This window comes from Stegostoma tigrinum, chromosome 14 (genome assembly GCF_030684315.1).
Source record: "Stegostoma tigrinum isolate sSteTig4 chromosome 14, sSteTig4.hap1, whole genome shotgun sequence".
Taxonomy (NCBI): Eukaryota; Metazoa; Chordata; class Chondrichthyes; order Orectolobiformes; family Stegostomatidae; genus Stegostoma; species Stegostoma tigrinum.
In genome coordinates this window covers 964,266-991,704 of record NC_081367.1, presented here as the reverse complement: position 1 = coordinate 991,704, position 27,439 = coordinate 964,266, and the positions used below count along the sequence as shown (strand labels likewise).

At 43.6% G+C, this 27,439-nt stretch overlaps 1 protein-coding gene across 3 annotated transcripts in view; it reads left to right on the top strand.

Moving 5' to 3' along the window:
- The window catches only part of ryk (receptor like tyrosine kinase), a 375,194-nt gene that overhangs the window by 156,296 nt on the left and 191,459 nt on the right, over positions 1-27,439 (top strand). For all 3 annotated transcript variants that reach the window (XM_059650938.1, XM_059650939.1, XM_059650937.1), the window contains one exon: positions 7,464-7,550. In XM_059650938.1, coding sequence (XP_059506921.1) covers positions 7,464-7,550 — 87 coding nt within the window. The remainder of the gene's footprint in view (positions 1-7,463; positions 7,551-27,439) is intronic.

Here is a 27,439-nt window from a genome sequence, read left to right as displayed (position 1 = left end):
GGATGCCCTGGTCCACTCTTCCCTCACTCCCAACACCTCCCCACAGCCCACAGCACCTTCTTCTGCAACTGCCGAAGCTGTAACACCTGTTTGTTTATTTCCTCCTTCCTTTGTATTTTAGGGCCCAAACACACCTTTCATGTGAAGCAGTGCGTTATGTGCACCTAATACAATCTAGTCTGTTGCATTCGCTGCTCACAATGTGGTCTCCTCTACATTGGGGGAACGAAATGTAAATTGGGTCCCAGCTTCACAGAACGCTTAGATTCTATCCTCAAAAGAGAGCCTGAGCTTCTAGTTGTTTCCAGTTACCAGCAGGTAATTCAGGTCCAATGTAGTTTGGATATATATTAATGGAGCATAGTGTCAGCTGTAATGAGTATTTCTTCAATAGTTGGAAATTTCTGCTTGACCAGTATTGGTTATTCCACTGAAACAGATCAGAGATGTTGAGGTGCCTAGTAAGATATAAATTTAGGAAGCGACAGAGGGTTTTGTAGTAAAATTAATTAATTGGAGGAAAGGACTTTGTGATGTTTGAGGTTGAGATGGCACACAGCATAATGGGGCAGAGGTTAGATAGACCTTAGGTTTATCCTTCTCTCAGTATCTTCTAAAGCAGCTTCCCCACCACTGACGTCAGGCTCACCAGTCTATAATTACCCGAATTATCCTTGTTTAAACAAGGGGGCAACATTAGCAATTCTCCAGCCTTCAAGGACTTCATCCATGCTCAAGGATGCTGCAAAGATATCTGTTAAAGACCTCAGTTTTTTTTCTCTCATTTCCCTCAGTAACCTGGGATAGATCCTGTCCAGACCTGGGGACTTATCCATCCTAATGCCTTTTAGAATACCAAACACTTCCCCCTTCCTTATGCTGACTTGACCTACAGTAATCAAACATCTATTCCTAACCTCAACATCCGTCACATACCTGTCCTCGGTGAATACTGACGCAAAGTATTCATTCAGAATCTGACTCATTTTCTCCGACTCCTCACATAACTTCCCCCCCCCACTTTGTCCTTGAGTGGACCAACACTTTCTCTAGTTACCCTCTTACTCCTTATGTACGAATAAAAGGCTTTGGGATTTTCCTTAAAACTGTTTACTAAAGATATTTCATGACCCCTTTTAGCCCTCTTCATTCCTTGTTTCAGATTGTTCCTACTTTCCTGCTATTCTTCCAAAGCTTTGTCTGTTTTCAGTCGCCTAGATCTTATGTATGCTTTGGAGACAGTGCAGAGGAGGTTCACCAGGATGTTGCCTGGTATGGAGGGTGCTAGCTATGAAGAGGGGTTGAGTAGATAAGGATTATTTACTAGCGAGTTTTGAGAAGATTTGTAGCTCAGGTTGAGTTTCTGGATGTGAGTTTCCTTGCTGAACTGGAAGGTTAGTTTTCAGACGTTTCGTCACCATTCTAGGTAACATCATCAGTGAGCCTCCGATGAAGCCATCATCGCTTCATCGGAGGCTCACTGATGATGCTACCTAGAATGGTGACGAAACGTCTGAAAACTAACCTTCCAGCTCAGCAAGCAAACTCACATCCAAGGATTATTTACTTTAGAGAGACGGAGGTTGAGGGGGGACATGATTGAGGTCTATAAAATCATGAGAGGTATAGACAGGGTGGATAGCAAGAAGCTTTTTCCCAGAGTTGGACTCAATTACTAGGGGTCACGATTTCAAGTGAGAGGGGAAAAGTTTAAGGGAGATATTAAAGGAAAGTTCTTTACACAGAGGGTGCTGGGTGCCTTGAATGTGTTGCCAGCGGAGGTTGTAGAGGTGGGCATGATAGGGTCATTTAAGATGTATCTAGACAGATACCTGAATGAACAGGGAGCAGAGGGATACAGATATTTGCAAAATTGGTGACAGGTTTAGATAGAGGATCTGGATCAGCGCAGGCCTGGGGTGGGGGGGGGGTGGTGGGTGGCTGAAGGGCCTGTTTCTGTGCTGTAATTTTCTACGTTCTATGTTTAGGGTAAAAGTTTGCCACAGCATCATGGGCCGAAGGGCCTGTACTATGCTGTACTGTTCTATGTTCTGTATAATGTTGCTGGCTTTTCACACTTGACTTTTTCAGTAGTATGCACCAAACATTGTTTTGGTAGAAACTTGTAAGTAAAAATTTAGATTTTAGACTTGTAAGTAAAAGTCTAGATTATAAACTAGACTTCTAAGGAACATAATAACACCCTCTGAGATTTTGGTGAACAGCATGAATGTGCCCGAAACGTCAGCTTTTGTGCTCCTGAGATGCTGCTTGGCCTGCTGTGTTCATCCAGCTTCACACATTATTATCTAGTATGAATGTGCAGTTTTGATTTCAGTTTGAAGATGAGGTAAGCTCAAAAGGGTGATTGGGTTTTATTTTCTAAAAGCTTTATGACTCTGGATGTGAGTTTGCTCGCTGAGCTGGAATGTTAGTTTTCAGACGTTTCGTCACCATCCTAGGTAACATCATCAGTGAGCCTCCGATGAAGCGCTGGTGTTATGTCCTGCTCTCTCTTTATCTGTTTAGGTTAACCTAAACAGATAAATAGAAAGCAGGACATAACACCAGCGTTTCATCGGAGGCTCACTGATGATGTTACCTAGAATGGTGACGAAACGTCTGAAAACTAACCTTCCAGCTCAGCGAGCAAACTCACATCCAGAACCTCAACCTGAGCTACAAATCTTCTCAAAACTCGCTAGCTTTATGACTGTATATTTCTAGTGATATTGTTATGAAACTGTGTACAGTAGTCATGAATTGGAAGGCAGGAATTTAGAATTTGTTGGTAAAAATGATAGTGGGGAAAAGCAGTGTGTGGCCCCTTTAAGAAATTGTGCATTGTTCGTGCTTGAAAGTTTACAAGTGCTGTACAGAGAGCCCCAAAATTGAAACAAGTATAACCAAAGGCCTTACAGTTGACAGGCAAGACAGCAGTTTTGATTTGGTATTGAGACAAGTTGAATTTAGCCAATTAATTGTCTTGGCAAATTTGGGAAGCATTTCCAAACCCCAGAACCTCTTTCATAATGTTAAGAGCCATTTCCCTCACTTTTAATTAACCAACAAGTAACCAAAATTTCAAAAAACCTTTAAATTCTATTTAAAGATCTAGGATACTAATCCCCAAGTCTATTTAAATCTGTCCAAATCTGTACAGATTCCATATAAGAACCGTTCAGATCCCAGGCAAGGACCCAAACTGTTCCGGAGAAGGGGAAAGCTGAACCTCTCTGATAGATAAACTGAAGCACCTGTCCCAATCTATTGTAGTGAGGAATGGAGTTTCCCTTCTAATAATTAAACCCAAAACACCCAGAAAAGCTCACCTCATCTTTATAAGCTGTTAAAACAGTGGTTAAGAGAAAGAAAATCCCTAATATCCACTTGATAGTAACAAGTTGGGAGGAGGTGATGGCCTAGTGGTATTATCACTGGACTGTTAATCCAGAGAACCAGACAACATTCTGAGGACCGGGGTTTGATTCCTACTACAAGAGATGTTGGAATTTGAATTCATTAGCTTCTTAATTCTAGATATTTATTGATGACCGTGAATCCATTGTCTATTGTTGGAAAAACCCGTCTGGTTCACTAATGTCCTTTAGGGAAAGAAACTGCCAGCCTTATCTGGCCTGACCTACTGGGCAATTAAGAATGGACAATAAATGCTGCATAGCTAGTGACGTTCACATCCCATGAATGAATAAAGAAAAGAAAATTATTTATTTAACCCTAACCATGAACAAATTAACAGACATATAACAAACCAAATAATTTCCCCTCTAGACTACTTACTACTCCCAGGCTGGCCAAAATTCATAGCATCATAGAATCCCTGCAGTGTGGAAATAGGCCCTATGACCCAACAAGTCTACACCGACTCTCTGGGCATCCTACCCGGACACATCCCCCTAAAATCCACCTAATCTACATATCCCTGAATGGGCAATTTAGCATGGCCAGTCTGCCTAGCCTGCATATCTTTGGACTGGTGGGAGGAAACCAGAGCACCTGGAGGAAACCCACGCAAACACGGGGAGAATAGAACATTACAGCACAGTACAGGCCCTTTGGCCCACGATGTTGTGCCAAACTTTTACCCAATCCTAAGGTCTGTCCAGCCTCTACCCCTGCCTTATACTAAAACCTGTCTAATAGCTGCTTAAATGCCGCTAATGAGGCCGACTTTGCTACCCTCTCTGGTAATGTATTCCACACCCCTACCACTGACTGAGTCAAGAACCTACCTCTGACGTCTCCCCTGTATCTACCTCCACTCAGTTTAAAACTATGCCCTGTCGTAATACCTGTCTCCACTCTAGGAAAAAGTCTCAAGACTGTCTACTATATCTGCATCTCTGATCATTCTGTACATCTCTATCAAGTCACCACTCATCCTTCGTCTTTCTAAAGAGAAAAACTCTAGCTCTCTCAACCTTTCGTCATCAGACCTTCCCGCCATTCCTGGTAAATCTCCTCTGCACTTTTTCCCCAACACTTCCACATCTTTCCTGTAATGAGGCGACCAGAACTGGACACAATACTCCAAATGTGGCCAAACCACGCTTTTGTACAGCTGGCGCATAACTTCATGGCTCTTGAACTCAATCCCTCTATTAATGAAAGTTAACACACCATACGCCTTCTTAACAAAGTTATCCACCTGGGTGGCAGCTTTCAGGGAACTGTGGACATGAACTTCAAGATCCCGCTGCTCATCCACACTGCCAAGAATCTTTTCATTAACCCTGTATTCTGTTTTTAAGTTTGTCCTTTCAAAATGAATCGCCTCATGCTTTTCAGGGTTAAACTCCATTGGCAACTTCTCAGCCCAGCTCTGCATTCTATCAATGTCCGTTTGTAACTTAGGACAGCCGTCCGCACTGTCCACAATGCAACCCACCTTTGTATCGTCTGTGAACTTGAAAATCCACCCTTCGGCTCCTTCATCCAAATCATTTACAAAATCACAAATAAAATGCGCAAACTCCATACAGACAGTCACCCGAGGTTGGAATCAAATCTGGGTCCCTGGTGCTGTGAGGTAGCAGTGCTAACCACTGAGCCACTGTGCTGCCCATTCTACTGGAAAGCTGCTCATATGGACATAAATCCCATTTATATAAACCTAATTAAAAGATGGTAATAAATTAAAACTTAGTCTGTCCAAATTTGCACAGACTAGGTCTTGTGGAACACTCTGCCTTCTCTGTTTTGCCACAAACTTTCTTCCGCTAATTCCGCTGTTCGGAATGTTTTCCTCTGTAATTTCTTTGGTAAGGACTTTGAGCTAACATACTATGGTACTTTTTTCGGATAGGTGGTGCTTTCTTAGAGAGCTTAGTAATTTCTTGAGACAGCACAGGGCTTATCTCTCAGATGGTGGCCTTGCTTTCCCTCGGATGACAGTTGGCCCTTGCACCAGTTTTCAAAAGCCCTCATCTTGTACGTCCCCTGATGACACATCAATTTCTTATAATATGATTAGTTTCAGGTTGTCAAAACGGCACGGTGGCTCAGTGGTTAGCATTGCAGCCTCACAGCACCAGGGACCCGGGTTCGATTCCAGCCTCGGGCGACTGTCCGTGTGGAGTTTGCACATTCTCCCCGTGTCCACGTGGGTTTCCTCCGGGTGCTCTGGCTTCCTCCCACAGTTCAAAGATGTGCAGGTTAGGTGGATTGGCCATGCTAAATTGCCCGTAGTGTTCAGGGGTGTGTGGGATGCTTCAAGGGGTGGTGTGGACTTGTTGGGCCGAAGGGCCTGTTTCCACGCTGTAGGTAATCTAACCTATCGGTTTTAAATTCAATTGGTTTTCAGTATCTAGATGCTTGGTTTAAATTAATTGGCTATATTCAAACCTATTGCCTCAATACTAAAACAAAACTACTGTTTTCCCTGCCAACGGTAAGGCCTTTTGATACACTTATTTCAACGCTGGGGCTTTCAGTACAATGCTTGTAAATCAAAAGCACAGCCAAAGCACAATCTCTTAAAGGGATCACACACTGCTTTTCCCCACAATCATTTTACCAACAAATTCCAGTTTCTTCCCTTCCAATTCATAACTACACTACACAGCTTTGTAACAATGTGTTAAACATTACAAGTGATGGGGTGAAAACCTGAAAGGAAGGCGTCACGCAACATGAATGCATTTCAGAATAGCTGGCATGCTGGTGCTGAAAAACTAAACTAAACAGTGATCACATTGTTAAAACTTTCCAATTCTGAAATCTGAATGTGTTCATTAACTTGGTGACAGCTTGAAGAGCTACAGTTGCACTGAGTGATGGACATCGCCTATGAAATATGTTCATACTTGACAAATATACTTCTGATAATATTAGGTCTTGTAAAAAGAATTTCAGTAGCTGAGCAAGCTTTCAAAATTCGTAATCCAACCTCCAAGTGGCCAATAATACGTGTAAAAATTCATGCGCAAGATGTACAGCAACCCAGACATACAGAAGGTCATTTTAAATACAGTGCAGGTCTGTCATAGCAGACCCTTTAAGTTTTGCATTTTTTAATATAATTCTGCTTTCAGTTATCTATTTAAAGGTAGTACAACATACAGACATGTGAATTGAAATAAGTCCTACCTCACTTTTTCACTCTCTTAATTTGCAATGCTAATAATGAAATCAGTTGGTGAAATACATTCATCCCTCCTTTAGGGCAGCACGGTGGCTCAGTGGTTAGCACTGCTGGCTCATAGCACCATGGATATAGGTTCCGTTCCACTTTCGGGTGACTGTGCAAACTCCACACAGATTCTCCCCATGTTTGTGTGAGTTTCCTCCATGTGTACTGGTTTCATCCTACAGTCAAAGGTGTGCAGTTTAGGTGGGTTGGCCATGGGGAATGAAGGTTATAGGGTAGGGGTCTGGATGGGCTTCTTCGGAGGGTTGGTGTGAACCCAATGGGCCAAATGTCCTGCTTCCACACTATAGGGATTCTATGTTCAGCCTGTTGAGTACATTACGTTCCTTTGCTCTTTTTTATTTATTTGACCTTTCTGACGTTGCTGTTTCAGTTAATGAGCTTACAGCAACAGTGCAAAACGTTCAGCAGGACATCTGGGCTATATAATCCAAGATTGAAGAAAAGCAAAGAACAAGAGCAACAATCAGAGTACAGAAACTGACGACCTGTGCGTGTTGTTGTAACAAACCAAGATTGCTTGTTTAGTGTAGGATTAAGACCAGAAGATATAGTCTAATTTCACATTTTCAGTGGCTGTGTGTGACTGAAGTGGGAGAGAAATTTGATACAGTACAGTGGGCTTTCAGAAATTAGTGCACATTTAAACAGTTACTTATGCCAAAAAGCATTTTTCACCAGGCAGAATTCAGTAAAACATTTTTGCACAAATCTAGCAAATTAAAACAACAGATTAACCAGCTGTCTGGGAAGTGTGCATTTTTATTCATTGTTTTATTTTTCTCTGTTTCAGGTACCTTTGGCCGTATCTTTCATGGGGTTTTAGTTGATGAAAAAGATCCAAGTAAAGAGAAGAATGTTTTCATTAAAACAGTAAAAGGTAAACATATCACACAGAATTACATAGGAAGTACAGCACAGCAGCAGACAATTTGTCCCATCTTTCCTGATGGGTTACAATAATGCCACGCACATCCCTCACCTCCTGTCATGTATTTGCTATCTCTCCTGACTTTCCACTTTCTGATGCATTAACTGCTACTTCAGTCACCACTGGACACGCATTCCCCTCCCCTCCTTTGTCAGCCTCCTGCAAGGACCATTCCTCTGGGATACCCTGGTCCACACCACCTTCACTACCAACACCTCTCCACAGCCCCATCCACCTTCCCCTACAATTACAGCAGGTGTAAATTTGCCCATTTCCTCCCTCCTTCCTCGGTATCAGGAAGCAGAGTCTGTGATAGACAAGAGTTACAGGGAAGTAGTTACTCCTAAGCATGAAGAAAGCTGGTTAACTGTTAGAAGGGGGAGAAAGCTGTCAGTGCAGGGATCCCTTGTGGTCGTTCCCCTGAAAAACAAGTATACCATTTTGGATGCTGTTGGGGGAGGACAAGTTACCAGGGGCATGCACTGGGGTGCAGGTCTCTGGCACAGAGTCTATCCTTCTTGCACAGAAGGGAAGGGGCGATAGGAAGAGAGTGTTAGTCATTGGGCACTTAATAGTTAGAAGGACAGATAGAAGGTTTGTCGGGAATGAACAAGACTCGTGATTGGTGTGTTGCCTCCCAGGTGCCAGGGTCCGTGATGTCTCGGATCGTGTCTTTGGGGTCCTGAAGGGAGAGGGTGACCAGCCCCAAGGCGTGGTCCACATAGGTACCAACGACATAGGTAGAAAGAGGGATGGGGATGTCAGGCAGGATTTCAGGGAGCTAGGGTGGAAGTTGAGAGCTAGAACAAACAGATTGGTTACCTCTGGTTTGTTACCCATGCCACGTGATAGAGAGGCAAAGAACAGGGAGAGATTTCAGCTGAACACTGAAGGGATGGTGCAGGAGAGAGGGCTTCAGGTAGTTGGACAATTGGGGCTCATTCTGGGGAAGGTGGGACCTCTACAAACAGGACGGTCTGCACTTGAACCAGAGGGGTACTAATATCCTGGGTGGGAAATTTGCTAGTGCTGTTCGGGTGGATTTAAACTAGCCAGCAGGGGGATGGGAAACTGAGATGTACGTCCGGTATACAGGAGGAAGAGAGTTGGGAGGACATGGGCAGGATCTCACTGTCGCAGGAGTGTGCTGGCAGACAGCAAGCTGGTTTGACATGTGTCTACTTCAATGCCAGGAGTATCTGGAATAAGGTGGGTGAGCTTGCAGCATGGATAGGCACCTGGGACTTTGATGTTGTGGCCATTTCGGAGACATGTATAGAGCAGGGTCAGGAATAGGTGTTGCAGGTTCCAGGGTTTAGATTGTTCATTAAGATCAGGGAAGGTGGTAAAAGAGGGGGAGGTGTGGCTTTGCTAGTCAAGGGCAATATAACGGTGGCTGAAAGAACTTTTGACGAGGACTCGTCTACTGAGGTGGTATGGGCTGAGGTCAGAAACAGTAGAGGAGAGGTCACACTGCTGGGAGCTTTTTATAGGCCTCCACAAAGTTCCAGGGATGTGGAGGAGAGGATTAGCAAAACAATTCTGGGTAGGAGTGAAAGGAACAGGGTAGTCATTATGGGAGACTTTAACTTCCCTAACATTGACTGGAATTGTTACAACTCTAGTATGTCAGATGGATCAGTTTTTGTCCAATGTGTGCAGGACGGTTTCCTGACAGTGTGTTGAAGGGCTGACAAGCGGGGAGGCCACACTGGATCTGGTACCTGGTAATGAATCCACCAGGCCAGGTGTTTGATTTAGTGGTAGGTGAGCACTTTGGAGAGAGTGACCATAATTTGGTTACGTTTAGTTTAGCGATGGAAAAGGATAGGAACATGCCACAGAGCAAGAGTTATAGATTGGGGGAAGGGCAATTATAATGCAATTAGGCAAGACTTGGGAGGCATAGAATGGATTAGCAAAATGCAGGGGGTGAGGACAATCGAAATGTGGAGCTGGTTTAAGGAACAGATATTGCATGTCCTTGACAGGTATGTCCCTGCCAGGCAGGGAGGAAGTAGTAAGGTAAGGGAACCGTGGTTTACTAAAGAAATTATGTCTCTTGTTAAACGGAAGAGGGAGGCTTATGTGACAATGAGCCAAGATGGTTCAGATGAGGGGATGGAGAGTTACAGATTATCTAGGAAGGATTTAAAGAGAGAGTTAAGAAAAGCAAGGAGGGGACATGAGCAGACATTAGCACGTAGAATAAAGGAGAACCCTAAAGCTTTCTATAGGTATGTGAGGAATAAGATGATGACTGGGGTAGGAATAGGGCCAGTCAAAGACAGAAGAGGGAAGTTGTGTGTGGACCCTGTGGAGATTGGAGAGGTGCTAAACGAATATTTCTCATCTGTTTTCACTGAGGAAAAGGAGACTATTGTAGAAGAGAAGACTGAGTTACGGGCTACTAGAGTTGAAAGGATTGAGATTAGTAAGGAGGAGGTGTTATCAACTCTAGAAGGTGTGAAGATAGATAAATCCTCTGGGCTGGATGGGAGTTTTCCAAGGATCCTCTGGGAAGCTAGGGAGGAGGTGGCGGAGCCCTTGGCCTTGATCTTTGAGTCTTCATTGTCTACAGGTTTAGTACCAGAGGACTGGAGGATTGCAAATATTGTGCCCTTATTCAAGGAGGGTATTAGAGATGACGCAGGTAATTATAGACCAGTAAGTCTTACGTCTGTTGTAGGAAAAGTTTTGGAAAGCGTTAAAAGAGATAAGGATTTAAAATTACCGAGCAAGCATCGATTTGGTCGGAGATATTCAACATGCATTCATCAAGGACAGGTCGTGTCTCACAAACCTCATTGAGTTTTTTGAGAAGGTGTCCAAGCATGTGGTTGAGAATAGGGCAGTTAACGTGGTGTACGTGGACTTCAGTAAAGCCTTTGATAAGGTGCCACATGGTCGGTTATTAGAGAAAATGGGATTGAGGGAGATTTAGCAGTTTGGATTAGAAACTGGCCTTCTGTAAGAAGGCAACGAGTGGTGGTTGATGGAAAATATTCAACCTGGAGTCTGGTTACTAGTGGTATGCCTCAAGGATCTGTTTTGGGACCACTGCTGTTTGTCATTTATATAAATGACATGGACGCAGGCATGGGTGGATGGGTTAGTAAGTTTGCAGATGACTCTAAAGTCGGTGGAGTGGTGGACAGTGTGGAAAAATGTTGCAGGTTTCAGGGAGACTTGGATAAACTGCAGAATTGGGCTGAAAGGTGGCAATTGGAGTTCAATACAGAAAAATATGAGATGATTCACTTTGGGAAGAATAATAGGAAGCAGAATACTGGGTCAATGGAAAGATTCTTGGTAATGTGGATGTGCAGAGGGATCTTGGTGTCCATGTACATAGATCCCTGAAAGTTGCCACCCAGGTTGATCATGCTGTTAAGAAGGCTTACGGTGTGTTAGGTTTTATTGGTGGAGGGATTGAGTTCCAGAGCTGTGATGTCATGCTGCAACCGTACAAAACGCTAGTGCGGCCTCACCTGGAATATTGCATGCAGTTCTGGTCACCCCATTACAGGAAGGATGTGGAAGCATTGGAAAAGAGGAGATTTACCAGGATGTTACCTGGTCTGGAGTGCAGGCTGTATGAAGAAAGGCTGAGGGATTTGGGTCTGTGGTCATTGGAGAGAAGAAGGCTAAGAGGGGATTTAATAGAGACATACAAGATGATCAGAGGATTAGATTGAGTGGACAGTGAGAGTCTTTTTCCGAGGATGATGACGTCATCTTGTACAAGAGGGCATAGCTGCAAATTGAGGGGTGATAGATATAACACAGATGTCAGAGGCAGGTTCTTTACTCAGAGAGTGGTAAAGGGGTGGAACGCCCTGCCTGCCCATGTAATTAATGCAGCCACATTAGGGGCATTTAAACAGTCCTTGGATTAAGCATATGGATGATGATGGGATAGTGTAGAGGGATGGGCTTAGATTAGCTCACAGTCGGCGCAACATCGAGGGCCGAAGGGCCTGTTCTGCACTGTGTTGTTCTATGTTTTATGTTCTGTGTATCCAAGGGTTTAAACACGTTCCAGGTGAAGCAGCTCTTTACCTGCACTTCATTCAGTTGAGTCTACTGAACTCACTGTTCACAATGTGGTTTGTTTTTTGATTTTTACTAGCATCACCAATCCATTTAATGAGCTATAATGAGACATTACAAGGCGCTCAGCAGGATACCTGGGCTATATAGCCCAGGACTGACGAACAGAAGAAGACAAGAGCCACAGTGACACAATCAGAATGCAGTCAGCTGCAGATCTTGTGTGGTGTTTTTAACAAACCAAGCCTGCTTGTTTAATATAGAATTAGATTTGTACAGACCAGAAGATATGCTCCAATTTGGCTGATTTTCAGTGGCTACGTATGTGACTTAGGTGAGAGGGAAATATGATACAGTAGCATGGACTTTCACAGATTAGTGTGCATTTAAACAGTTACTTGTTCCAAAAAGCACTTTTCACCCAGGCAGAATTCACTAAAACATTATTTTTTCACAAAGTTAGAACAGCTCTCTTAAAAACAAAGGGTAGACTGGTCTACTGCTTCACTGAACACCTAAGTTCTGTCCACAAAGAAGACCCTAAACTTCCAGTTGCCTGCTACTTCTATATGCCACCATGTCCCCAAGCCAACATTTCTCTCTCAGGCTTGCTGCTGTGCTCCAGTAAAGCTCAGCATAAGCTGGAAGAACAGCACCTCATTTTCCACTTGGAAACTCTTCAGTCTTCGATATCGAGTTCAAATATTCCAGGGGGTGAGGCACCTTCTCCAATATCCGTTGCCCAGTCCTGTCACACCAGGCTGTGTTATACATGGTCTGCTATTACACACCTCCTCTTGATAGCCATCGGTTATTCCCATTTGTAGCTATTCATTCTCCTAGGTTGATTGTTTTCCTCTCCTTTGTCCGTCCAACAATTCTGTTTCTTTCGGCTGTATCTCCAATTATCGCTTACTCCTTCTTCTCTCCCTCACCCTATTGTCTGCATAAAAACAGCTTTTTCCTAGCTACCATCAGTTCTGAGAAATGGTCATTGGACCTGAAACATTAATTTTGTTTACTTCTATTTGAGGAATTAAGATGAATGTTTGCTAAATTAATTTCTCAGATGAGAAGTTGTCCTATAACAAGATACTAAATTGGAAAGCTATGCTCCGGAGTTTAGAAGGATGACCTGCAATATTATTGAAACTTGAGATTCTGAAGGGGCTTGACAAGCTTAACATCAAATTGTTTCTCCTGGCTTGGGAATCAAAGACACAGGGGAGATAGATTTAGGATAAGAGGTTGATCGTTTCAGAACTGAAATGAGAAGAAATTACTACACTGACAGGGTTGTGAAACGTATCTGTCACAGAGAGTTGTACTTGCCCCTTCATAATACATTATTTAAGGCTCAGACAGATTTTTGGTGTCTTTGGGAATCGAGTGATGTGAGGAGCGAGTCCAAGATCAGCCATGACCATATTGAATGGCAGAGCAGGCTCAGTGGGCCAAATGGTCTAATTCCACTCCTAGTCCTTGCGTACGTGGCAACCTTGTGTATCTGTAGTCCCAGATTCCTTTGTTCTAGTTTAGACTGTTGATTTCTAAAGGATGCAGTCTCCTTATTCTTAATATAATGTACACCTCATACTTATTAAATTGAAATGAATTAATTGATTGTCTGTATATTCTGCGATTTTATTCACACTTTTTCTGTATTTCATAGTTCTCTTTCTCAGTATTATGGAATCATGAAAATCACTGAATTTGCACAGAGCAGAAAGAAGCCATTCAGCCCATCGAGTCCAAAAAGCATCCTACCCAGACTCAGACGAGTGCTTTGTTTTTGTCTGAGGATCTCCAGCATCTACAGTTTTTTGTTTTATATTAATTATGTTTGTCCGTCACACATTGGAATATTAATCTAACTGCTGTATAGAATACTCAGTTTGTTTTGTTTCAAACAGGAATCGTTAACTGATCACCAGTTCTATGACACGATTGCTTGTCCACCTGAATTTCTTCTATTTGGTACCTTTGGTATATTCACCCTATAGCAAGCATGGATGCACTGTATCTGGGCCAAGCATTTTTGGTAACCTGAGTTAGGCTTTCACCAAAAAAAAACACCACGCAGGGCTGCTTGTGTCTGTAAAAGCTGTTCAGTCTGAATCATATTGGTGTTCAGTGATGATCCTAGGCTTATTTTCTCTGCTACTAGCCATTATCTTAAATGCTATTGGAGTCGCTTTTTGAGTGTTGATCCACATTTGACATGGGAGCCTTTTAAAGGCCAGTTGATCAGATTTCAGGATCAACTTTGTCCCTGTTACGAAGAAAGATAAGGATGGCAAGATTGAAGCAATTACAAGAAATATTGAAAAGTTACTCAAAAAGAAAAAAAGGAAGCATGCATAAGGTTTAGGAATCTGAAATTGAACAACACCCTTCAGTATGAAGCAAGCAAAGAGCCTAAACACAAAATTAGGAGGGCTAGAAAATCAAAAGACATAGGAGCAGAATTTAGCCATTTGGCTTATCAAGTCTGCTTCCCCATACAATCACGACTACCATACCTCTCAACCCCATTCTCCTGTCTTTTGTCTATAAGCATTGATCCCCATGCCAGTCAAGAACCTATCTCTGTCTTAATACATCAATGACTTAGTCCTCTGTGGCAATGTGTTACACAAATTAATCACCCTCAAACTGAAGAAATTCATCCTCATCTCAATTCGAAAGGGTTGGACATTCACTCAGAGGTTCTGCGCTTAGGTCATGGTTTCTTTGACTAGTAGAAACATCTCCGTCCAGTCTTTCTAGGCGTCTCTGTATTCTGTAAATTTAAATCAGATCACCCCTCACCTTTTTGCACTCAGTCAAGTACATACCCAGAGATGTCAACCGCTTCACATATGACCAGTCTTCATTTTTCTCGAAAAGCTCCTCTGGAACATCTCCAAAACCAGCACATCCATCCTTCGATGTGAGGCCCAACACTGCTGTCAATATTCCAAATGCAGCCTGACAAGAACATTATACGGACTCAGCAGTGCATCGTTGCTCTTGTATTCTAGTCCTTTTGAAATGAATGCAAACATTGCATTTGTCTTCCTAACTGCAACTGAACCTTCATGTTAAGAGACTGCTGAACTAGGCACCCCGTGACCCTTTCTGCTTCAGATTTCTGAGGCCTTATCCTGATTAGCCCACCCCTCCAGTCTTGCTACCAAATTGCATAACCTCACACTTTCCCACATTGTATTTCATCTGCCTGCTCTTCTAGCCTGTCCAATTCCTTGTGTAGCCTCCCCACTTCCTCAAACTGTCTTTCCCTCCACTTATTTTTTTGTTATCGGCAAAATTAGCATAAATGCCCCCAGTTCCTTCTTCCAGATTGTTAAAGTAAAGCATGAATAGTTGTGGTCCCAACATGGAGCCTCTGCGGAACTTCACTAGTCACCAGCTGCCATCCTGAAAAAAAGCCCCTACTCCTACTCTCTGCCTTCTGCCAGTCAGCCAAACCTGTAACCACGCTAATATCTTGCCCCTAAATGCCCTGGGCTGCTGTGTTATTTAGCAGTCTCAATAGACAATAGACAGTAGGTGCTGGAGTAGGCCATTCGGCCCTTCGAGCCAGCACCACCATTCATTATGATCATGGCTGATCATCCACAGTCAGTATCCTGTTCCTGCCTTATCCCCATTACCCTTGATTCCACGATCGTTAGGAGAGCTATCTGTCTCTTTCTTGAAAGTATCCAGAGAGTTGGCCTCCACTGCCTTCTGGGGAAGAGCATTCCATATATCCACCACTCTCTGGGTGAAGAAGGTTTTCCTCAACTCTGTTCTAAATGTCCTACCCCTTATTTTTAAACTGTGTCCCCTGGTTCTGTGCATTACTTTGCCATAGTCCTTCTGGATATCCAAATACAGTATGTCCTTTGGCTCCCATCTGTCTAACTTGCTCAGTACCTCCTCAAAACTTTCTAATTGACTTATCAGGCTTGACCTCCTTGACGAAGCCATGCTAATTCAGCCCTATTTTTACCATGGATTTCTCAATACATTTCCAAGTATTCTGCAATCTCATCCTTAATAATGAACTTTGAATTCTTACTAATGACTGAGGTCAGGCTAATCAGCCTATAATTGCTGACTTCTACCTCCCTCCCTCCTTATACAGGAGTTGTATATGAGCCATATTCTAGTCCTCAGCGACCCTCGCCTGACTCCACTGATCTTTGAAAGATCATCAATGCCTATACAATCTCCTTCAGAACTCTGGCATTTAGTCTATCCGGTCCTGGAGTTTTATCCACTTATAGACCTTTCAGCTTCCCCAACGCTTTTACCTTCACGATGACCATTGCACTTACCTCTGCCCCCTAACCGTTTTGATGTTTTGGTATGCTGCTGGTGTCTCCCACTGTAAAAACAGATGCAGAGCACCTATTTAGTTCCTCTGTCATTTCTTTGTTCCCCATTACTTCCTCTCCAGCCTCCTTTTCCAGCGACCCAGTGCCCACTCTTGCTTCTCTCTTACTGTTCATATAGCTTTAAAAATATCTTGCAATTTTCTTTTATTGTACTAGCTAGCTCACTGTCAAATTTCACGTTCTCCTCCCCTGTTTTTTGTTAAGTTATCCTCTGCCAAGAGGGGACAGGAAATGTTCTTGGCAAGTAGAATTAACGAGAATACCAAGGCATTTTATACATACATTGGGAGTTAGACAGTAGCTAGGAAAATGGTAGTTCACCTAGGGACAATGGAGGGAATTTAAGCATGGAGCCAGAGGAAGTGAGTAAGGTCTTTAATGTATACTTTGCTTCAGTATTCACCAAGGACAGGGACATGGATGATGATAAAATTAGGGAGGGGTATGTTGATATTAAGAAGGAGGTGATGTTGCGTGACTTGAAACATTTGAAAGTAGGTAAGTCCCCAGGGCCTGATGTGATCCATCTCAGGATACTAAAGGAGCCAACAAGGAGACACTGGGGCCTTGACAGCGATCTTTGTGTCTTCTTTAGCCACAGCCGAGACTCCAGAAGTCTTTGCGAGTAGCCTTTGTTGTTCCCCAAGTTATACAATAAGCCTTAAATCAGTGGAGGGAAATTATTGGAGGAGATTCTTAGGATCAGGATTTAGTCTGATTTGGAAAAAACTTGACTTATTAGAGATAGTCAGCATGGCTTTGTGTGAAAGACTTCTTGCCTCACAAACTTGACTGAGATGGGGAAAGTATTGGAGAAAATTCTGAAGAAAGGAATTAATATCTACTTGGAAAAGCATAGGTTAATTAGGGATAGCCAGCATGGCTTCGTCGGAGGGAGGCCATGCCTAACAAATTTGTTAGAACTATTTGAAAATGTGATCAAGTGTATGGATGAGAAAAGTTCAGTTAATGCCGTTTATATGGATTTTAGCAAAGCTTTTGACAAGGTATGATGTAGGAAACTGATAGAAAAGTTTAGAGCACATGAAATTCAGTGAAACTTGTGAGATGGATCAGAAATTGGCTTAGTAATAGGTCACAAAGGTAGGTGGTAGCAGGCTGTTTGTGAGACATGTAATCAGTCACTACTGTGACCCTTACTGTATGTTATATACATAAATGATGTAGATGATGTTATGAGGGGAATAATAAGCAAATTTGCAGACTGTGTCAAGATTGGTAGAGTGGTTAATAGTGAAGATGATGTTTGCAGGTTATAGGAGAATATAGATGTGTTGCTCAGAATGGCAGAGCAATGCCAGATCGTATTTAATCCTGATAAGTGTGAGGTGATACACTTTAGCAGAAGAAACAAGATGAGGGAGTATTTACTGAATAGCTGGGTAGCTCAGAGAAACAGAGGGATCTTGGAGTAATTATTTACAGATCCCTGGTCAGGCCGCAGCTGTGTTTCTGTTTGTAATACTGGTCACCTCACTGCAGGAAGGATGTGGTAGCACTAGTGGGCATACAGTGGAGGTTCATCAGGATGTTGTCTAGGATGGCACGATTGAATTATAAGGAAAGACCAGGTGGATTTAAATTTTTTTCTTAAGAGCTAAGAATATTAAGGTGGGGGCGAGACATGATTGAGGTGTATAAGATTGAGGGATATGGACAGGCTCAGTAGAGAGCTGCAGTTCCCCTTGGTTGAAGGGTCAATCATGAGGGGGCATTGTTTTAGGGCAAGGGGGCTGAAGATTCAGATGGGATTTGATTAAAGACTTTTTCATTCAAGAAGGTGGTGGGTAAATGGTATGGGATGGGAAGGCAGTGGAAGCTGAAACCTTGCTTCCTTTAAAAAAAATTTGGTTGAGCACTGGAAATATCATAATATTCAAATACGTGGGACAAGTGCAGGAAATTGGGATTAGTGGTAGGCATTGTTGGTACGGACTTGATTGGCCAAACAGCCTTTTCTCTGGTGTATGACACTTGAGTGTTTGAAGGAAGTAACCAAGATGATTGATGAGACAAAGGGATGTTATCAACACGGACTTCACTGAAGCATTTGAGAAGGGGCCTCAGGGTCGGCTGGTCCAGAAGATTAGGTCACATAGCGTCTGTAGTGGATTGGCAAACTGGGACAAAATTGACTTGGTTATAGAAGACAGTGGTAGTTGTGTAAGGTTGTTTTTCTGGCTGGAGTTCTGTGACCAGTAGTGTTCTACAAGGATCAGTGCTGGGGCCTCTGTTGTTTGTATTATATTGTTGTTGACTAGATTTGATCCACCCCCCCCCCAAAAAAAATTATAGTGGAGGTACGCTGAAAGCTAACTTATATGTATATTTTGAAAGCAAGTACAATGTGCTGTGTTTCAGATATGATTCAGTTGGTCCAGCATTAATCTTTAATTGAATTGCATTTTATTCTTACAACGTAGTTTAAATACAACAAAAAGAAAAATTGGCTTAACTTTATTCTATTTGAAATACTTAATAAGGTAATGTATTATTTAACTGTACCAATATAAGTAGCATCTCATAATTATATCCTTGGCAATGGCAATTTAGCAACATAGTTATTATTCTCATGTGCTGTCCCTCTCTGGTCTAGTAACCTGGTCCTTTTGATTTTTAAGACAAAGTTTCTCCATCTCAGATTTCACTCTAGTAGCAGAGAACTCAAATGGGGAGACAGTGACCTAATGGTATTATCGCTGGACTGTTAATCCAGAGACCCAGGCTCAAATCCCGCCATGGCAGGTAGTGGAATTTAAATTCAGTTAAGAGTTTGGATGGAATTATGAATGGAATCAAGAGTCTAATGATGATCATGAATCCCTTGTCGATTTGTTGGAAAAACCTTCTGGTTCACTAATGTACCATTGGGTCAGCCTCCTCCTGAACTGAGCTGGGACTAGTGTTCCAGTGAAAAGGGTAAATAGGATGGTCAACAGGACTTCAAACTAGAAGGTTCGGGGGGAAGGGAAGGGTAAAACTCCAAGATGTAATGGCCAATGGGAAAGAAAGCAACAGGTTAACATCTGTAGAGGTGAATTCAATTACATGGAAAACATACAAAAAAGATTAAAAGAAAAGAGATCTCTGGAGCGGTTATTAAAATCCCCAGAACACACTATAGAACAGTGTGCTTGGAAAGAGTTAGGAATCTAACTTGAAGCACGTCGGATAAGGGGAATGACAATGAGAAGAGGGATGGTAAATATAGGACAAAGTATTCAATCTGAATGCGCACAGTTTGTGAAATAAGGAAATGAGCTTGTGACACACATCAAAATTGGCAGGCATGAGACATGGCTGCAAGGGGATCAGGACTGGGAGCTATATATTCAAGGATAGACATCTTATTGAAAAGACTGGCAGGTGGGCGGTAGGGGTGGGTCGCCTTATTAGTAAGAAATGAAATTATATCAATAGCAAGAAATGATGTAGGGTCAGTTGATGTAGAATCTGTGTGAGTGGAGTTGAAGAACCATAAAGGTAAGAAAAGAACGTAACTGAAGTAATGTACAGGCCTGCAAACAGTGGTCAGGTTGTAGAGCACAAGATACATCCGGAAAGAGAAAAGGCATGTAAGAAAGGCAAGGTTACAGTGATCGTGGGGGGATTTCGATATGCAGGTGGACTGGGAAAATCAGGTTGGTATTGGATCACAAGGAAATGAATTTGTGGAATGTATGAGATGGCTTTTTGTAGTAGCTTGTGGTGGAACCCACTGGGAACAGCAATACTGCATTTAGTGTTGTGCAATGAAGCAGATTGAAAAAGGAGATTGAGGTGAAGGAATCCTTAGGAGGCAGTGACCATAATATGATAGAATGTGCTCTGCAGTTTGAGAGGAGAAGCTGGGATCAAATGTAATGGTGTTGCAGTTGAATAAAGGCACCTACAGAGGCATGAGGTAGGGCTGGCCAGAATGAACTAGGAGAGGAGCCCAGCAAGAAAGACAGTAGAACAGCAATGACGGGTTTCTGGGAGTAATTCAGAAGGCAGCAAAAATTCATCCGTAGGAAAAAGAAGCATGCTAAACGGAAGATGAGATCAAAAGACTGACAGGGCAAATCTGGTACAGCATAAAAGCAAAAGAGAAAGTATATAATATATTGAAGAGCAATGGGAAGCCTACAAAAACCAACAGAAAACAACTGAAAATGAAATAAGGAGGGAGAAGATTAAATATGAGGGTAAGGGGCTAGCCGGTAATATAAAAGAAGATTGCAAGAGTTTCTTCAGATATATAAAGGGCAAATGATAGGCAAAAGTGAACATTGAGATGCTGGAAAATGACACTGGAGTAGTAGTAATGGGGAGCAAAGGAATGGCGGAGGAAATAAGCAAGTATTTTGCATCAGTCTTCATAGTGGAAGACACGAGTAACATCGCAAAAATTCAAGAAAAATCAAGGGGAGTAGGGGTGAGTATGGTGGCCATCGCCAGAGAGAAGGTGCTAGAAAAACTGAAAGGTATGACGTATATAAATCACCTGGACCAGATGGCTTACACCCAGAGTTCTGAAGGAGATTGCTGAAGAGATAATAGAGCCTTCAGTGGTGATCTTTCAGGAATCACTGGAATCAGAGAGCCCCAGAGGACTAGAAAATTGCTAATGTAACCCACTGATTAAGAAGGAAGTAAGGGAAAAGATGGGACATTACAATCTCAGTCATTGGAAAGATCTTGGAGTCCATTGAGAAGGATGAATATAAGAGCAGGGATGTACCTCTGAGGCTTTCTAAGAATGTGGTCAGACCAGATACGAGTCCCATATCTCAGGAAGGATGTACTGGTCCTGGAGTGGGTCCACAGGAGGTTCACAAGAATGATTTCAACAATGAAAGGCTTAACATATGAGGAATATTTGAGGATTCGAGGTCATTACTCAATAGAGTTTGAAGGATTGGGGGGGGTGTTGGATCTGATAGTATTCTATAGGTTTAGATCCTGAAAGGCCTAGGTAGAGTGGATGTTGAGATGATGTTTTCATTAGCAGGAGACACTAGGACTGAAGGCACAATCTGAGAGTAAAGGGAAAATCCTTTAGAATGGAGATGAGGAGAAACCTCTTCAGCCAGAGAGTGGTGGATCTGTGGAATTCATTGCCACAGAAGACTGTGGATGTCAGGTCATGAGATATATTAAAAACAGAGATAGTTAGGTCGCTGATTTTTAGGCGGATCAAAGGTTGCATGGAGATGGTGGGAGAATGGGGTTGACAAACTTATTAGCCGTGATTGATTAGATTAGATTAGATTAGATTCCCTACAGTGTGGAAACAGGCCCTTCGGCCCAACAAGCCCACACTGCCCCTTGGACCATCCTACCCAGACCATCCCCCTATAATCCACACACCCCTGAACACTACGGGCAATTTAGCATGGCCGATGCACCTAGCCTGCACATCTTTGGACTGTGGGAGGAAACCGGAGCACCCAGAGGAAACCCACGCAGACATGGGGAGAATGTGCAAACTCTGCGTAGAGGCTGGAATCGAACCCGGGTCCCTGGCGCTGTGAAGCTGCCGTGCTATAAAGGCCTAATTTCTGCTCCTATGCTGTACGGTCTTATGGTCTAATTTTTTTCAGGGAAGGAAACTGCCATCTTACCTGGGCTTCTGGGATGAACATAAAATGTTCGCCTACCAAGTGACATGTTCGTTCTGTGAATGAATAATTAAAAACATTCAGCTGCACAGCTAGCAAAAATGTACTCCATGTATTGAAAGCAATATTGGGTCTGTGAGACCCTGACCACAGTCATTCATGGATCTTTAAAAAATGCACCTAGGGAGAATTCAAAGCTTTTTACAAACTGCTTGTCAGAAAGAGGCCTTATCGGCAGTACTGTGACAATACCCCGCTGCAAGGGAAACAGGATAGAGCACATCTCTTAAAGGCACAGAATGATCACAATATATACACAAATAATTTGGAAGAAAATGAAGTTGGATTGCTTCATAAGTTTGAAAGTGGCATGAAATTTGTAGAGTTGCGGATAGGTAGATTCTCAAAGGATGCAGCAGGATATGTACCATTTTGAAAGTTGGCCGGAAAAATTTGCCAATGGAGTTTAAGCTGGGCAAGTGTGAGGTGATGCATTTTGGGAGGTCAGATGCAAGAGAAAAGTGTGCAGCAAATGGCATTACCCTTGGGAGCATTGATATACAGAGGGATCTTAGGTATAAGACCGTAGCTATCTGAAACGTAGAACATAGAACATTACAGCACAGTACAGGCCCTTCAGCCCTTGATGTTGTGCCGACCTGTCATACCGATCTCAAGCCCATCAAACCTACACTATTCCATGTACGCCCATATGCTTATCCAATGACGACTTAAATGTACCTAAAGTTGGCAAATCTACTACCATTGCAGGCAAAGCGTTCCATTCTCTTACTACTCTCTGAGTAAAGAAACTACCTCTGACATCTGTCCTATATATTTCACCCCTCGATTTAAAGCTATGCCCCTTCGTGCTCGCCGTCACCATCCTAGGAAAAAGGCTCTCCCTATCCACCCTAGCTAACCCTCTGGTTATTTCATATGTTTCAATTAAGTCACCGCTCAACCTTCTTCTCTCTGACGAAAACAGCCTAAAGTCCCTCAGCCTTTCCTCGTAAGGCCTTGCCTCCATACCAGGCAACATCCTAGTAAATCTCCTCTGCACCCTTTCCAAAGCTTCCACATCCTTCTTATAATGCGGTGACCAGAACTGTACGCAATACTCCAAGTGCGGCCGCACCAGAGTTTTGTAAAGCTGTAGCATAACCTCTTGGTTCCGGAACTCAATCCCTCTATTAATAAAAGCTAAAACACTGTATGCCTTCTTAACAGCCCTGTCAACCTGGGTGGCAACTTTCAAAGAACTGTGTACATGGACACCGATATCTCTCTGCTCATCTACACTACTAAGAATCTTACCATTAGCCCAGTACTTTGCCTTCCGGCTACTCCTACCAAAAAGCATCACCTCACACTTGTCTACAGTAAACTCCATTTGCTACTTCTCAGCCCAGCTCTGCAGCTTATCTATGTCTCTCTGCAACCTACAGCATCCTTCGTCACTATCCACAACTCCACCGACCGTAGTATCATCTGCAAATTTACTAACCCATCCTTCTACGCCCTCATCCAGGTCATTTATAAAAATGACAAACAGCAGTGGACCCAACACCAACCCTTGTGGTACACCACTAGTAACTGGTCTCCAGGATGAATGTTTCCCATCAACTACCGCCCTCTGTCTTCTTTCAGCAAGCCAATTTCAAATCCAAACTGCTATATCTCCCACAATCCCATTCCTCCGCATTTTGTACAATAGCCTATTGTGGGGAACCTTATCGAACGCCTTGCTGAAATCCATATACACCACATCAACCGGTTTACTCTCATCTACCTGTTTGGTCACCTTCTCAAAGAACTCAATAAGGTTTGTGAGGCACGACCTACCCTTCTCAAAACCGTGCTGACTATCCCTAATCAATTTATTCTTTTCTAGATGATTATAAATCCTATCCCTTATAACCTTTTCCAACACTTTACCAACAACTGAGGTAAGGCTCACTGGTCTATATTTACCAGGGTTGTCTCTACTCCCCTTCTTGAACAAGGGAACCACATTTGCTATCCTCCAGTCATCTGGCACTATTCCTGTAGTCAATGACAAGTTAAAGATCAATGCCAAAGGCTCGGCAATCTCCTCCCTGGCTTCCCAGAGGATCCTAGGATAAATCCCGTCCGGCCCAGGGGACTTAACTATCTTCATCCTCTGCAGGATTTCTAATACCTCTTCCTTGTAAACCTCAATCCCACCTAGTCTAGTAACCTGTATCTCAGTATTCTCCTCGACAAGATTGTCGTTTTCTAGAGTGAATACTGTTGAAAAATATTCATTTTGTGCTTGCCCTATCTCCTCTGACTCCACACACAACTTCCCACTACTGTCCTTGATTGGCCCTAATCTTACGTTCGGCATTCTTTTATTCCTTAAATACCTATAGAAAGCCTTAGGGTTCACCCTGATCCTATCCACCAACAACTTCTCATGTCTCCTCCTGGCTCTTCTGAGCTCTCTCTTTAGGTCTTTCCTGGCTACCTCGTAGCCCTCAACCGCCCTAACTGAGCCTTCACATCACATCCTAACATAAGCCTTCCTCCTCTTCTTCCTCTTGACCAGAGATTCCACCTCCTTCGTAAACCACGGCTCCCGCGCTCTCCAGCTTCCTCCCTGCCTGACAGGTACATACTTATCTAGGACACTCAGGAGCTTTTCCTTGAATAAGCTCCACATTTCTAATGTGCCCATCCCCTGCAGTTTCTTTCCCCATCCTGTGCTCCCGAAATCTTGCCTAATCTCTTCGTAATTGCCTTTCCCCCAGCTCTAACTCTTGCCCAGTGGTATAAACCTATCCCGTTCCATCACGAAAGTAAACATAACAGAATTGTGATCGCTATCACCAAAGTGCTCACCTGCTTCCAAATCTAACACCTGGCCAGGCTCATTACCCAGTACCAAATCTAATGTGGCTTCGCCCCTTGTTGGCCTATCTACATACTGTGTCAGGAAGCCCTCCTGCACGCACTGGACAAAAACTGACCCATCTATAGTACACGAACTATAGTGTTCCCAGTCAATATTTGGAAAGTTGAAGTCCCCCATGACAATTACCCTGTCTCTCTCACTCCTATTGAGAATCATCTTTGCTATCCTTTCCTCTACATCTCTGGAACTATTCGGAGGCCTGTAGAAAACTCCCAACAGGGTGACCTCTCCTTTCCTGTTTCTAACCTCAGCCCATACTACCTCAGTTGACGAGTCCCCAGGGAGCTAGGATGGAAGCTGAGAGCTGGGACGAACAGAGTTGTTGTCTCTGGTTTGTTGCCCATGCCACGTGCTAGTGAGGCGAGGAATAGGGAGAGAGAGGAGTTGAACATGTGGCTACAGGGATGGTGCAGGAGGGAGGGTTTTGGATTCTTGAATAATTGGGGCTCTTTCTGGGGTAGGTGGGAACTCTACAAGCAAGATGGTCTTCACCTGAACCAGAGGGGTACCGATATCTGCAACTGTAATACTGTCCTTGACCAGCAATGCCACACCTCCCCCCCCCCTCCACACCCCCCCCCCCCCCCCCCCCCCCCCCCCTTACCATCTTCTTTGTTCTTACTGAAACATCTAAATGCCGGAACCTGCAACAACCATTCCTGTCCCTGCTCTATCCATGTCTCCAAAATGGCCACAACATCGAAGTCCCAGGTACTAACCCATGCTGCAAGTTCACCCACCTTATTCTGGACGCTCCTGGCATTGAAGTAGACACACTTCAAACCAACTTCTTGCTTGCCGGTGCCATCTTGCGTCCCTGAAACTTTATTTTGGATGACCCTACTCTCAACCTTTTCTATACTCGAACTACAATTTTGGTTCCCATTCCCCTGCTGAATTAGTTTAAACCCACCCAAATAGCCTTAGCAAATTTCCCCTCCAGGATATCGGTACCCCTCTGGTTCAGGTGAAGACCATCTTGCTTGTAGAGGTCTCACCTACCCCGAAAGAGCCCCAATTATTCAAGAATCCAAAACCCTCCCTCCTGCACCATCCCTGTAGCCACATGTTCAACTCCTTTCTCTCCCTATTCCTCGCCTCACTAGCACGTGGCAAGGGCAACAAACCAGAGACAACAACTCTGTTCATCCTAGCTCTCAGCTTCCATCCTAGCTCCCTGAATTTTTGCCTTAAATCCCCATCACTCTTCCTACCTATGTCGTTGGTGCCAATGTGGACCACGACTTGGGGCTGCTCCCCCTCCCCCTTAAGGATCCCAAAAACACGATCAGAGACATCACGCACCCTGGCACCTGGGAGGCAACACACCAACCGTGAGTCTCTCTCGTCCCCACAGAACCTCCTATCCGTCCCCCTAACTATGGAGTCCCCAATGACTACTGCTCTGCTCCTCTTCCCCCTTCCCTTCTGAGCAGTAGAGACAGACTCTGTGCCAGAGACCTGTGCCCCACTGCTTTCCCCTGGTAAGTCGTCCCCCCAACAGTATCCAAAACGGTATACTTATTGTTGAGGGGAATGGCCACAGGGGATCCCTGCACTGCCTGCTGGTTCCCTTTCCGTCCCCTGACCGTAACCCATCTGCCTTTTTCTTGTACCTGAGGAGTGACTACCTCCCTGTAACTCCACTCAATAACCTCCACTGCCTCCCGAATGATCCGAAGTTCATCCAGCTCCAGCTCCAGCTCCAGTTCCCTAACGCGGTTTTCCAGGAGCTGGAGTTGGGTGCATTTCCCGCAGATGTAGTCAGCAGAGACACTAGTGGTGACCCTTACCTCCCACATTCTGCAGGAGGAACATTCAACTGCCCTGACCTCCGTTCCCATTGTTCTAAATTCCAAGACTGTTAAAAAATAAAGAATAAATAATAAACTTGTTACCTTCCCAATCAGGCACACAGAACCATTTTTTTTTGGTTCAAGGAGGAGGAGAATGGGTGGGAGACACTACCCGAGTAGTGTTTCGGGCAACGTAACAACACAAGTATATTACCTCACTTACTCAGCAGTCCCGTATCCGCTCCTGCGCAGCGTACCTCCGCCTATTCACGAGGTAAGCTTTTTATAGATTCAAAAACAGTGACTCACCAGCTTCCCGACAGGCCCTTGCTCCAAGCTCCCACTGCTGCTGCAACCAGAAAGTATCAACACAAGCCAATAAGGTAGTAAAGAAAGCATACAACACACATTTGGGGCACTGAGCATAGAAGTTGTCAAGTCATGTTACAGCTGTATCAAATGTTCACTTAGGCCGCATTTGGAGTAATATGCATTTCCAGTCACCAGAAGGATGTGGAGTCTTTGGAAAGGGTGCAAAAGAGGTTTATCAGGATGTTACCTGGATTTGAATATATTAGCAAAAAGGAGAGGTTGGACAAACTAGGCTTGTTTTGCTCGAGCATTGGAGGCTGAGGGGTGACCTGATAGAATTATATAAAATTGTGAGAGACATTGATAGGGTGGATAGCCAAAGTCTTTTTTCCAGGGTGGAAATGTCAGGTAATAGGGGCATAGGCTTAAAATGAGAGGGGAGAAGTTTAAAGGAGAGAAGACCGAGCAGGAAACATTATTGAAGCTTTACTGAAGTCCAAATAAACAAGGTTCAGCATGATAGACTAACTAGTAAAGTTAGGTTACCTGGGATTCAGGGTAAGCTTGCCAATTAGATACACACTTTGCTTAATAGCCGGAGACAGAGTGTGGTGGTCGAGGGTTGCTTTTTGAACTGGAGGCCTGTCACCAGCGGTGTTTCACAGGGGTCAGTCCCGGGTCCTCTTTTGTTTGTCATTTATATAAATGATTTGGATGAGTAAGTTTGCAG